At 47.5% G+C, this 14,207-nt stretch overlaps 1 protein-coding gene across 1 annotated transcript; it reads right to left on the bottom strand.

The window, feature by feature from the left end:
• Positions 1 to 6,568: 6,568 nt before the first annotated feature.
• LOC120407156 (CDKN2A interacting protein) lies at positions 6,569 to 8,634 on the bottom strand. Its single transcript, XM_039542605.1, has 3 exons — positions 8,054 to 8,634; positions 7,830 to 7,929; positions 6,569 to 6,711 (listed from the first exon to the last, which is right to left on the bottom strand). The coding sequence occupies exons 1-3, from the start codon at positions 8,485 to 8,487 to the stop codon at positions 6,703 to 6,705; spliced, it is 543 nt and encodes a 180-aa protein (XP_039398539.1). The 5' UTR covers positions 8,488 to 8,634; the 3' UTR covers positions 6,569 to 6,702.
• Positions 8,635 to 14,207: the final 5,573 nt, after the last annotated feature.

The raw sequence follows: 14,207 nt of genomic DNA, 5'->3' as shown, positions 1-14,207 counted from the left end.
CTGAAGAATGAATGAAGCGGCGGTGGCAATTCGGCAGCAGGTCCTTCCCTCTGAGAAGGACTCAGGGACCCGCCACCAAATTGCTGCTGAAGAGCCTGGAGCTGGCCCTTGCCTCAGGCGCAAAAATTCCTTGTTATGGCTCTGCTTGACTTGGTGGCATTTCTCTGTTTGGATGCAACATAACTTTTGAATGTCATATTGGATCAATTCCAAAATTTCAGGAACTGTTCTAGGCTTTAGTAGGCAGAATTGTATTGATTTTGGGTAAAATCAAACCAGAAGGGGAAAAAATGGGGACAGAGAGAATCATGATCATCTGTTTAGCAGAGCCACAGTTTCAAGCTTCTCTGCAATCTATAGATCGGGGTCAGCAAGAAGTGGTGTGCCAAGTCTTCATTAATTTAAGGTTTCACGTGCCAGTAAAAGGTTTTGTGTGCCAAACCAGCAGACAGAACCCCAGACCGGCATGTTATAGGGATATGTGTTCCATCTATTGCCCCACCAGTTAGGGAAACACATTGCAGCAAAGCCATCCATTATGACCTGCACATTTCCCAGAGTCACTACCCTTGATAGCAGAATGTCAGTGATTGCACTGACTACTTGAATCACAGCAGTCCCCACAGTAGATTTGCCCCCTCCAAATTGATTCCCAACTGACCGATAGAAGTCAGGCGTTGCAAGCTTCCGCAGTGTTATTGCCACTCGCTTCTCAACAGTCAGGGCAGCTCTCATCTTGGTATTACTGCACTTCAGGGTGGTGGAAAGCAGCTCACAGGAGTTCCAGGAAAGTGGCCTTACGCATGCGAAAGTTTCGCAGCCACCGGGAATCATCCCATACCTGCAACACTATGCGGTCCCACCAGTCTGTGATTGTTTGCCAGGCCAAGAATTGGTGTTCCACTTAATCAACCAACCCCACTGCCACCAAGATGCCCCAATTGCCACGGCCTGTGCTTTCAGGAACGTCTGTGTCCGTGCCCTCATCACAATCATCCTTGTGCTGTCATCTCTTAGCCAGGTTCTGCACATACTGCAGTATAATGCACAAGGTGTTTACAATGCTCGCAAGAGCAGTGGTGAGCTGAGCGAGCTCCATGCTTGCTGTGCTATGGTGTCTGCATGGCAAAAAGGCATGAAATGATTGTCTGCAGTTTCTTTCACAGAGGGAGGGAGGGGAGAGTGACATGTACCCAAAACAACCTGCGGCATTTTTGCCCCATCAGGCATTGGGAGCTTAACTCATAATTCCAATGGGCAGTGGAGATTGTGGGAACTGTGGGATAGCTTCCCACAGCACACTGCTCCATGAGTCAATGCTAGCCATGGTAATGAGGATGCACTCCACCGACTTAATGCGCTTAGCGGGGATATACATAATCAACTTCTATAAAATTGACCTAATTTTGTAGTGTAGACATACCCTTAGTTAGGTGTGATAAGACTGCTTTTGACAAGGAATACAGCCTGTTGTTTTAGTCTCTAGAAAGCATTATACTTTTATTTGTAACTCATGGTTCTTATTGCCCTTGCTCACTCTCTCTTAAGTCTTAACTTTTGTTAATAAACTTGTATTTGTTTTCACTATAGATTACTCAGCTGTATGGACCTGATACTCAGTTCAATCAAACAAGCTAGTGTGTGTATACTATTCCCTTGGGAGTAACAAACTTGGTTATTAACTGAATGTGTCCAACAACAAGGGCTGTACACTTTAGGGGAAAGCTCTTCAAGTTTTAAGTGCAGACAAGACCTTAAAAAAGTGTGAACTCCCTCACAGACACTTATTCTGAATTAGTGTTCTTGATTTAGTTTATTTTAAAGCATATTAACTAACCCACTATATTCTTTCCTGCATTTCTGCACACACGTCACAGGTCTTTACTTTTGTGATCCTCCACCTATTTTATACACTCTATGGTTATATAATTGTTTATATTAATCATTCATGTCCTGTATGTTTTTATTTAAGAATTGAACAGGGCTTAACAATTAAGGCTCAATACCCTTATAACCTGTTGCAGATCAGGAAACTGGGGGACCTGGAGTTCACAAAGGCATCAAAACAGCCAGGAATTGAAATACAGCTTTCAGACTCAGTGCTGTGATGAGTTCAGTAAACACCATTTCCTTCCACGATGAGTTCGGAGAAATTCTGACTGACTCCACCACCCCTTAAAAAGTAGAGTGAAATTGTATCTTTGGTTAATACTTAATTCAAGCACTTGTTTGTTGGGACCACTTCTTCAGCTGCACTGCACACAGAATTCTCATTGAAATCAAAAGCTACATACCTTACCGCCAATGAGTTAATTATGCAAAATAGCTATAGAATCATCACTTTAATGTATTGCAATCAAGAGTCTAGAGCTTAGGTACTTTTAAGATGTTACCACAGAATCTGAGGGCCTCACAATCTTTACCGTATTTATCCTCCCTCACAACCCTCTGAGGTAGGGAAGTACTGTTATCTCCATTTTACAAATGGGAAACTGAGACAGAGACTAAGGTCCAGATCTTCAAAGGTATTTGGAAATCTACTTTGTCCAAGGTCACACACCAAGCATGTGGCAGAGCAGGAAAATGAACCCAGTCTCCAGTAGCCTAAGCTGGTACCCTAACTATTACACCATCCATAAAATACATTTTATTACCTATCAAATTTAATCTGATGACAATTTTTTTTTCCAGCTGGTGGTGCAGCAAACTCATCATCAAGCTGTATTCTGCCTTCTGATACCATCAGAGATTCAGGAATTAGAAAGTAGTTTTGTCAATTCACAGGACTGAAGAGAACCATGTAGACTATTCCTCAACTTTTATTAGTTCTACAGTGCTACCAGTTGTAGAATTTGATATTGATAGTATAGAGCAGATCTGTTGAGTAAGATAGAAAAAGTGCCTATGTAAAAATGATGCTAACTACCACTATTTTAAATTTGAGAAACTCCTTTCACAGCAATGAAAAAACACTATGAACAACATGCTCTCAGCCATTACTTTTATTATCCAGTGTTTTATACACTCCATTTATAATTCTTTCCAGACTGCTGCACCTAAAGGGCCATGGTTTCCCTTGATCTCTGTATGAAACTTCCTGATATCAGTGTGAGTACTGAGTGTGTAAAGAGTAAAATAAGGCTCAAAATATGTGTAAACTCATTTCAGAAGACACTCAACACAACAGAAGCACCTGCATTTCCTCTGCCCCCACATTTAATTGATGATAGAGTGGGAATAGTATACATTCCATTATTTATTGGAAAATATTGTTATTCTAGTTTTACATTACTATCTCTTGTGCATCTTAATAAAACAATAAGAATCACCAGTAACTACATCTTGAAACCCATCCACACTGAAGCCAGTATACATTTTTCTTTTTATATATAAAAAAAAATACTGCTCTGTTGATCATTTTCACAGATGCTTCTGACCCAGTTTAATGTCTAAGATTTTTTTTCCAAAAAAGATGTAACTAACATTTATCAAAATGGTGAGTTTTCAAAACATTTAATAGCTAAAACAAAATATTAAAAGTGAGGATATCCCAGAAGTTTATTATTTTTAATAGTAGCGGTCATAAAATATGCTTATATAGAAATCCATGTTTATCTGAAAAACAAAGTGTAAATGGTATTTCACAAGTTTAATTTGCTTAAAGAGTTTTGGTGGTTGAAATCACCCTGATCATTATTTACTGACAATTTACTATTGTAATAATGTTAAACAGGATCACATATTATTTTAGGATTAACTTTAAAATGTTACAACTTTTCATAAAAATAGTCAGCCAACTATTTTCTCTCTTTTCAACAAGAATAGTGAACATTATGGGTAACAAATTTCAAACAGACAACCTTTTCCTTGAAATTTAACAACTTTCAACCATTCAAGTACTATGGTCCCTTTATACATTCCTATGCAGCTAAAAAGACATGGTAGACAACTGAGCACACTACCACCAAATCCTAAGAATTACAAAATTATTAGACTTTAATCAAATTGTACCTTAATCTTTTAATTAAAAATAGAAGACTTAGGTAGACTAGTTAGCAAATAAAACAGCACGCTAGTGTGCGCTATATTAAGGCATACCTTTAAATGCACACTTCTTGTGATCTATAAGAAGTTATTTATAATTGCTACCGTGTGAAAGGAACAATAATGTAATTGTTCTGCAAAACTGAGAAATACAAAATATCTGGAAGCCTACATTTTCAGAGTACAAAAGTAACCCTCAGTTCTTATGTGTCCTACAGGATCTCTTGAGGATTTCTTAAAGCTGGGGGTAAATTTGAGGGTTTTGATTCTTCATCAAGAAGTACCAAATCTTCAATTTCACGTCCTTTGTACTTTCTTTTACATATCTTTACAATAACTTTCTTCTTTAGAAATAATTTCAAAGCTTCCCTTGAAGCTATAGCTTTGGCATTTTCCTTACTTTTTCCACAGCCAGTACCCAAATAAACAGACTTGCACCTCAGTTCACAAACTATATTTTCATGAGAGCTTTTATTTTGAGGTAAGTCTGCAAGTTCCTTCAGTGGAACAAAAGTTACATCTAAAGTGGCTTTCACAGACTGAATGGATGAGTTTAGAAGTTCTGCATGATTCACACTGGGACTAAAACCTCCAACAGCAACCAACTTCCAGGCCACAGATTTGTACAGTCTATTGAAAAAAGGCTGTCTTTCTTTTGCATCTTCACTTGTTAATGGCTTCCATGACACTTTAGCAGGACTTTCACTAGTCTGGGAGCTGCTTTTGGAAGCCACCGGTGGAGCGCTGCTCTGGGAACCGCTTTTGGAAGCCACCAGTAGAGCGCTGGCCTGGGAGCCGCTTTTGGAAGCCGCCGGCGGCGGCAGAGCGCTGGCCTGGGAGCCGCTTTTGGAAGCCGCCGCCGCCGCCAGCAGAGCGCTGGCCTGGGAGCCGCTCTTGGTAGCCGCCGCCGCCAGCAGAGCGCTGGCCTGGGAGCCGCTCTTGGTAGCTGCCGCCGCCGCCGGCAGAGCGCTGGCCTGGGAGCCGCTCTTGGTAGCCGCCGCCGCCGGCAGAGCGCTGGCCTGGGAGCCGCTCTTGGTAGCCGCCGCCGCTGCCGGAAGAGCGCTGGCCTGGGAGCCGCTCTTGGTAGCCGCCGGCAGAGCGCTGGCCTGGGAGCCGCTCTTGGTGGCCGCCGCCGCCGCCGCCGGAGCGCTGGCCTGGGAGCCGCTCTGGGAGGCCGCCGCCGCGCGGAGCGCTGGCCTGGGAGCCGCTCTTGGTGGCCGCCGCGCGAGCGCTGGCCTGGGAGCCGCTCTTGGTGGCCGCCGCCGCCGGAGCGCTGGCCTGGGAGCCGCTCTTGGTGGCCGCCGCCGCCGGAGCGCTGGCCTGGGAGCCGCTCTTGGTAGCTGCCGCCGCCGCCGCCGGAGCGCTGGCCTGGGAGCCGCTCGTGGGGGCCGCCGCCGCCGGAGCGCTGGCCTGGGAGCCGCTCTTGGTGGCCGCCGCCGCCGAGCGCTGGCCTGGGAGCCGCTCTTGGTGGCGCCGCCGCCGAGCGCTGGCCTGGGAGCGCTCTTGGTGGCCGCCGCCGCCGCCGAGCGCTGGCCTGGGAGCCGCTCTTGGTGGCCGCGCCGCCGCCGAGCGCTGGCCTGGGAGCCGCTCTTGGTGGCCGCCGCCGAGCGCTGGCCTGGGAGCCGCTCTGGGTGGCCGCCGCCGCCGCCGCCGGAGCGCGGGCCTGGGAGCCGCTCTTGGTGGCCGCCGCCGCCGGAGCGCTGGCCTGGGAGCCGCTCTTGGTGGCCGCCGCCGGAGCGCTGGCCTGGGAGCCGCTCTTGGTGGCCGCCGCAGCCGACGCAGCGCTGGCCTGGGAGCCGCTCTTGGTAGCCGCCGGAGCGCTGGCCTGGGAGCTGCTCTTGGTAGCCGCCGGAGCGCTGGCCTGGGAGCTGCTCTTGGTAGCCGCCGGAGCGCTGGCCGGGGAGCTGCTCTTGGTAGCCGCCGGAGCGCTGGCCGGGGAGCTGCTCTTGGTAGCCGGAGCGCGGGCCGGGGAGCTGCTCTTGGTAGCCGCCGGAGCGCTGGCCGGGGAGCTGCTCTTGGTAGCCGCCGGAGCGCTGGCCGGGGAGCTGCTCTTGGTAGCCGCCGGAGCGCTGGCCGGGGAGCTGCTCTTGGTAGCCGCTGCCGCCGGAGCACTGGCCAGGGAGCTGCTCTTGGTAGCTGCTGGAGCACTGGCCGGGGAGCTGCTCTTGGTAGCTGCTGGAGCACTGGCCGGGGAGCTGCTCTTGGTAGCGGCTGCCGCCGGCGGAGTGCTGGCCTGGGAGCTGCTTTTGGTAGCGGCCGCCGCTGGCGGAGCACTGGCCTGGGAGCTGCTTTTGGTAGCCGCCGCCACAGCACCGGGCAATGTACTCTTCTTTTCATGTTTGGTTTCCATACTTGAATGATAATTCATTTTTGACTCAGTTCCAGATGAAGCAGGTGCTGCAGTTGAATTTTGCTTGGTAGTTGTTTCATAATTAGCTGCTTTTGTTTCTGTTCCCGTTCCTGGCACTGCGCTCTTTTCTTGGTTTGAGATAGAGGATGACAGTGAATGCTCTGAATCTTTTCCCACATCTTTTTCCTCTTTCTTTGGCAACATGCTCTCTGTCTCCTTGGAAACTTCTGTCTTTGTCAACTTAGCATCATTTCCAACATCCTTAGAATCCCTGCTTTTGTCAACAGCTCGTTTCTTGCAAGGTTCCTCTACCCCTTCTAAAAAACACAAATAGAGTTATGTCCTTACTTCCATAACTATAACGTATAGCTCCCTGTCTACTGGCAATTGATTTAAAGTTTCTAGAGAGATTAGTCCAAACAAAAATCTCTCCTGGCCCTAAAACTGATTAGTTTAAACCAGTGGTTCTCAACTAAGGGTATGTGTACCCCGGGCAGAGGTCTTACAGGGGTACATCAACTCATCTAGATATTTGCCTAGTTTTATAACCGGCTACATAAAAAGCACAAAAAAAGTCAATACATACTAAATTTCATATGGACAAAATGAGAAAGTAAGTAATTTTTCAGTAATAGTGTGCTGTGACACTTTTGTATTTTTATGTCCGATTTTGTAAGCAAGTATTTTTAAGTGAGGTGAAGCTTGGAATATGCAAGACAAATCAGACTCCTGAAAGGGGTACACTAGTTTGGAAAGGTTGAGAACCACTGGTTTAAACACCCACAAACTCAAGAGTTTGAAATCTGATTCCAAATGTTACCTTGAAATTCCAAGGCATTTCAGTCTCAGAGAGAGATGCTAAACTGGGTGCTATGATACAAACATAGATCCAGGGTTCAAATGCAAGGTTTTCATTTGGACACCTATTTTGTTTACTAAAGCTCTTCAAAGCACTGTTTTCTTTTGAGAATTTATTTAAAACTAGACAAATTTACAGCCAATACGAGTATAAAGTTGGATATGCTTCACATTGGTCATTATTACTATTAGAAAAGCCCACTGTGAGCATAATATAATGGGGTGAAAGGTCAGAGCACAAATACCTGCAAAAGGTTGTCAAACCTATTTAAAGAATACTTTTAACTTAGTAATTCAGAAGCATTTGATGCAGTCAAACAGCAACACTATTGCTTAAAATAGCAAGATTCTGTACTCATGTTTAAAGTTTAACGTTTAACACTGAGACTGACAAATGAGAGTTAACACTGACATAAAACTATTATCCTGGGAGGTTTTAAATCCTGGCTATTTCACCGATTATTAAAGATGGGCAAAGGCAAGTTCTCAACATTTGAAAATCGTTTTCTAGACTCCTAGGAATTGTCACAGCTATGATCTGCTAACCATTGCTACTTGATATGCCTCTTTTCTTCACCTTGGCAACCAGTTCATCTCTCGGAGTGTGGGCGGGCGCATCGGTCACTTTGATGCCTTCAGCCATTTCCAGCACCTTTTCCATCACTGACAGCGGGTACCTGGGCAGGGGAGACAACGGGAGCGAGCTCAGCACGTCTCCAAGCGAAATGCGCGCCCGGCAGCCCGCAAACGGGGCGCCCCAACCCTGGCCAATGCCCCTCCGCCACCGCCCACCCCACTCACCGGCAGCCGAGGAAGACGTGGTTGGCCCACACCATGGAGAGAGAGACGAGGCGCTGCAGGGCCCCGCTGTCCCCGGCCGGCGAGCCCCCCGCGTTGCGCAGCAGGAACTCGCGGCGGTGCCGCCAGTGGTGCTCGGGCTCGCAGTCCCCGCGCAGCGTCTCCACCCAGGCCGCCTCCTGCCGGCTCCGGCCTAGCGGCTCCGAGGCCGCGGCCTCCGCCATGTTCGCGGCTCGGCCCCGCGGCGCCTGCCCGCCTCGCCCCCGGGTGAGGCCGCTACGGCAGCGGCTTCCCGCCTGCACGCGCGTCGCGAGCCCGACCACCGGCGAGCCCTGACTCCCTCCCGCCTCGAGCCGCCGCAGCGGGCGCGCGGGGACCGCTCTCGGAGCCAAGAACAACGGATGCAGCCGATTCGCCGCTTCCTTCCGTCTGTCCATTATGACCTCACTACCGGTGCGGCAGCCCTCTCCCCTCGGCGGGAGAAACCGAGCCGCCGCAGCCAGCCGCCTTCCCAGCGTGCTGTGCGGTCTGGTCTCTCTCTCGGGCCCTCCCGCCGGGAGCGCTTAGGGAGGCGGCCGCCTGCACCGCCCTCATAAATAGGAACGTCCGTCCCGTTCCGTGAGTGATTACGACGTCACCGGGGGCGTTGTCCAGGCTCCGTGCCCAAGATACCCGGCTGGAGGGGCAGGGGCTGCTTCAGCGCGGGAAGGTTTTCCAGGAGTCGGGATTTGCCCGCCCCATTGCATGGTCCCTGCCCTGGCACCGTGAACACACGAGACCCCTTGTGAGACCCCCGGGGAAGTAACCTGGGAACAGGGCTGCCCAGAGAATTCAGGGGGCCTGGGGCAAAGCAATTTCAGGAGCACCTTCCTTAAAAAAAAGTTGCAATATTATAGAATACTGTAGTCTCGTGAAAGCAGCAAAGAGTCCTGTGGCACCTTATGGACTAACAGACGTTTTGGAGCATGAGCTTTCATGGGTGAATACCCACTTCATCGGATGCATGTAGTGGAAATTTCCAGAGGCAGGTGTAAATATGCAGGCAAGAATCAGTCTGGAGATAACGAGGTTAGTTCAGTCAGGGAGGATGAGGCCCTCTTCTAGCAGTTGAAGTGTGAACACCAATGGAGGAGAAACTGCTTTTGTAGTTGGCTAGCCATTCACAGTCTTTGTTTAATCCTGAGCTGATGGTGTCAAATTTTTAGGTGAACTGAAGCTCAGCAGTTTCTCTTTGAAGTCTGGTCCTGAAATTTTTTTGCTGCAGGATTGCTACCTTTAAATCTGCTATTGTGTGTCCAGGGAGACTGAAGTGTTCTCCAAATGGACACAAATCAGATATTTGGAATGGCAATATACAAAAACCTGTACACAGACTCCTCTCGGACATGGAGTGATCCTCATAAAGTATTTTTTAGTTTAGAGGAAGATACACTGGCTTGGGAGTTAGGAGACTCTGAGTTTGTCTCCTGCTGTTTCTGTGCACTTCACAACCCTTATTACAACTCTTCTCTCCCACCCCCGCCTTGCCCTCAATTTTCCAAATGCCAGTAGCAGCTGTGCTTTCTGTGCCTTTACAGCCCTCAGAAGTGAGATGGCAACTACAGCCACCATTGCCTGTGGAAGGTAGTGCCAATATCCAGTGCCATTGCCCTGTACTCATACCCATGGAATAGGGACCGAAGTTTTATTGTTTCATGACATCAAAATTCTTCCATCACCACCCCCCACCACTTGCCTTGGTGGGCCATATTCACCAGGGCTGGGGATGGAGAGCAGTGCTGTGCAGAGGCACTCCAAAGCTGAAGTATCAATAAACATGTCTTATAAAAGTTATGGGAATAAGGAAAGGGAGTTTTGAAATGTATCTTTCCCTTTGTGTTGTGACTGTAAATCCAATGATACATCAGTCTGTTTATATCAACAGCTGCTGCTGTTGCGGCTTGGAGGGATGCTGCTTCCACATTTACAAACTGCCTGACACTAATGAGGAAAAGAAAGAAGAGAACTAGGGAGAACATGTTTAGTGAGATCCTTCAAGGCAGTGCTGCATTGGACTGCAAATAAATGGCTTGTTGGAGGGCTAGTATAGCTGATGGCATGGAGAAGGAAAGAGCAGGCAAGCCCACAGCTTCACAATCACTGGCCTCTTAGAACCATGGTTGGTGTATGTGTAGCTGCAACACACTACATTTGTGCACTGAAATGGACAGAAATATTTGCTGCCTTCCTAAATTTAAAGTTACATTCTGTTAATCTATGCTAAAAAGATTGTATTGCAGTGCCGGTCTTTCACATTGGTTTTCTGCCTTGGTTTTGCCACTCAATAATTTTCTGTTTTTGGAGACTATAACTATCTTTATTAGTTCACAACACATGTTGCAGAATGAATAGCAGTACTCATGCCACACAGTACTTGCAAATGTACAGCAAGCATACAACGCAGCTTCAGAAAAACACACAGTGCTATTTATAAAGGTATAGCAAGCATTACACATTCCTAGCAGCACCAAAGCTCCAGGCCCAGAGAACAGTCCAGCACAGAATGCTACTGTGGCTGACCGTTTAAATGCTTTTTCAAAGCTTCCCTCAATGGCATAGCTCCATGCTTAGCTCTTGTAATGGGCCTTTTGTCTGGCTTTTCAAGGTCAGCAGATAGCAGCTCCACCTCTGCCCTGGGAGCAGCTTTTTCCCCTTTGCCTCACAGATATTATGCAGGACACAGTAGGTAGCTATAAACAGGGATAATTTTCTCACTGAGATTCAATCTAATGATTAGACACCACTAGGGTCCCTTCAATCTACCAAAAGCATATTCAGGCATTCTGCATCTGCTGAACGGCTAGTTGAATCTGTCCTTCATACTGTGGAGGTGACCAGAGTTCAGTTTCATGAGCCTAGAGAGCAGGGGATAGGTTGGTTCCCCTAGTATCACAATTGGCATTTCGACATTGCTGATGGTAATCCACCGGTCGGGAAAGAAAGAATGTCCCTACTTGCAGCTTTCTGAACAGTCCTGTGTTCTTAAAGATGTGAGCCTCATGCACCTTCCCTGACCAGCCACACTGATGCTGATGAAGTGTCCCCAGTGATCCACCAATGTTTGCATAAACATAGAAAAGTAGCCCTTTCTGTTGAAGTCTGTGGCAAGTAGGCTAGTGCCAAAATATTCATGTGCTTGCTGTTTATCTCCCCACCAGAGTTTGGAAATCCCAATGCTGCAGATCCATCCACTATGTCCTGCAATTGCCTGTAGTCCCAGCCATGTGTAACAGGATATGATTAATGGCCCTCCACACTTACATGGCAGTGGTCCCCACTGTGGATTTTTCAAACCAAAAATGATTCCCCATTGACTGGTAGCAGTCTGGCATTGCAAGCTTCCAATCACCATTTGTTTCTCCACTGTCAATGCAGCTCTTATTCTGGTGTCCCTGCACAGGAAGGTTGGGACAAGCTGGGCACATAGATTCATGGTCTTTCATGTCTGAAAGTTCTGCACACACTGCTCATCATCCCAAACCTGCATTATGATGAAATTCCACCAGTCAATACTTGTTTTTTGGGCCCAGAAGTGGCATTCCACTATCTGTAGCTGCTTTGTTAATGCCACTAACAATCTTGAATTGTTTTTTGCTGTGTCCCTCAGCCAACTGTCCTCCAAGAAATTGTTGTGTCTCCTGTTGTTGCAGTACTTCCCATGGGTCTCCAAACACAGGAGAAATGTGCATCCTGTGTTTGCAATGTTCATGAGAATATTGCAGATCTTTGCAGGCTCCATTCTTCTGTCAGAGATGATGGAGACTGAAAACTGCTGTGTGGGTTTGTGGGTTTAAAAAAAAAAGTGCAAAAATTATGAGATATGGATGCTATTATGGCACAGAGAAAGTTTCATGCTGGGAACTTGGATCTTAGGTCCTAAGATCCCTGGGTGAGTCATTTTTATCCTATAACAAATTGCAAAAAAGTTCCAAAAGGCATAACTCCGGATGGCAGCGTGCGACACACTGGGATACCTACCCATTGTGTACCACATTTCACATCAACACTACACTCCTGGTGAGCATGCTCAGCGCTGATGCAAGCAGACAAGTATGTATGCACAGGAGTGATATACAAACTTTGGTGGCTCTACACTAATGTAATGTGCATTGATCAAAGTTTGTAGTGTAGATATGGCTTTATAATCCCTTCTTCGTTTCTCTGTATTTTGGGGAATTCATCCATTCCCTGGTACTAGATTGATGCCTAAACTGGTGGGAGACAGCTTGTATTTCCCCAATTCTGGAGCTACTGGCCATTTCGTCTGAGTGCACACTGACCTGGCTTGGCCCCCAAAGACATTGTGACAGCTAGGAAAGAGGTAGAGCACAGGACTGCCTCTTGCACCTCTGACATGCTCCAGGAATATCTACTGTGCTGAAGGCTCATATTGATTGAGTGTTGAGGCCCCCAGTGCTGGTAATTGTCACTGGGGAAGGGCTTTGCATCTAGCTGGTCTCTTCGCACCAACATAGCCAGTACTTAATTTGTAATGAAATGTGTGCCGGGGCTTGTTATACAGACAAAACTACACAGGATCTTTTCAGGGGGCAAGGCAAAGATGCCACATTTATTATGATAGCAATTTGATTTATAACCAATAATTAATATCTTAATCCTTATACACACACACACTATACCTAATACCTATACACACACACACACACACACACACAGAGCACTAAAATATTTTCACTAAAATAAGACAGGAGATCTACATTACCCACTTCACCTCTCTAAAAAGGAAAAAGGACTGTAAGCTGTCTAAACTCCTACCTTCCACATGGGGCCACAACCATGATATCCCTAACCCACCCAGCAATATCGTCAATCTATCCAGCCACACACTCAGCCCAGAAGAACAGTCTGTCCTATCTCGGGGACTCTCTTTCTGCCCTGCCACCCCCACCAACATGATACAGTTCTGCGGCGATCTGGAAGCCTACTTTCGCCGTCTCCGACTCAAAGAATACTTCCAGGACAACACTGAACAGCGCACTGATACACAGTTACCCTCCCACCAACAGCACAAGAAGAACTCCACATGGACTCCTTCTGAGGGTCGAAATGACAGTCTGGACCTATACATTGAATGCTTCCGCCGACGTGCACAGGCAGAAATTGTGGAAAAACAACATCGCTTGCCTCACAACCTAAGTCGTGCAGAACGCAATGCCATCCACAGCCTCAGAAACCATCCTGACATTATAATCAAAGAGGCTGATAAAGGAGGTGCTGTTGTCATCATGAACAGGTCTGACTACCAAAAGGAGGCCGCCAGACAACTCTCCAATACCAAATTTTACAGGCTACTTCCCTCAGATCCCACTGAGGAATACACTAAGAAACTGCACCATCTACTCAGGACACACCCTACACTAACACCGGAACAAATCAACATACCCTTAGAGCCCCGACCAGGGTTATTCTATCTACTACCCAAGATCCACAAACCCGGAAATCCTGGACGCCCCATCATCTCTGGCATTGGAACTCTCACTGAAGGACTGTCTGGATATGTGGACTCTCTACTCAGACCCTATGTTACCAGCACTCCCAGCTATCTCCGTGACACCACTGATTTCCTGAGGAAACTACAATGCATTGGTGATCTTCCAGAAAACACCATCCTAGCCACCATGGATGTAGAGGCTCTCTACACAAACATCCCACACACAGATGGAATACAAGCTGTCAGGAACAGTATCCCTGATGATGCCACAGCACAACTGGTTGCTGAGCTCTGTGCCTTTATCCTCACACACAACTATTTCAAATTTAATGACAATATATATCTCCAGATCAGTGGCACCGCTATGGGCACCCGCATGGCCCCACAATATGCCAATATTTTTATGGCCGACCTGGAACAACGCTTCCTCAGCTCCCATCCACTCACGCCCCTTCTCTACCTACGCTACATTGATGACATCTTCATCATCTGGACCCATGGGAAGGAGACTCTGGAAAAATTCCACCATGATTTCAACAGCTTCCACCCCTCCATCAACCTCAGCCTGGACCTATCTACACGGGAGGTCCACTTCCTAGACACCACGGTGCAAATAAGTGGTGGTCACATTAACACCACCCTATACCGAAAACCTACCGACCGCTA

Source organism: Mauremys reevesii, linkage group 5, assembly GCF_016161935.1.
Source record: "Mauremys reevesii isolate NIE-2019 linkage group 5, ASM1616193v1, whole genome shotgun sequence".
Lineage (NCBI taxonomy): Eukaryota > Metazoa > Chordata > Testudines > Geoemydidae > Mauremys > Mauremys reevesii.
This window is presented reverse-complemented; position numbering and strand designations above follow the sequence as displayed.

What these genes read in the sequence shown, in the direction of transcription:
- LOC120407156 (XM_039542605.1), bottom strand. Translation starts at nt 8,487, where the DNA reads ATGGACAGACGGAAGGAAGCGGCGAATCGGCTGCATCCGTTGTTCTTG. An exon ending in CACGTCTTCCTCGGCTGCCG is followed by an intron (nt 7,930 to 8,053) that starts GTGAGTGGGGTG and finishes TCCCCTGCCCAG; the next exon opens with GTACCCGCTGTCAGTGATGG.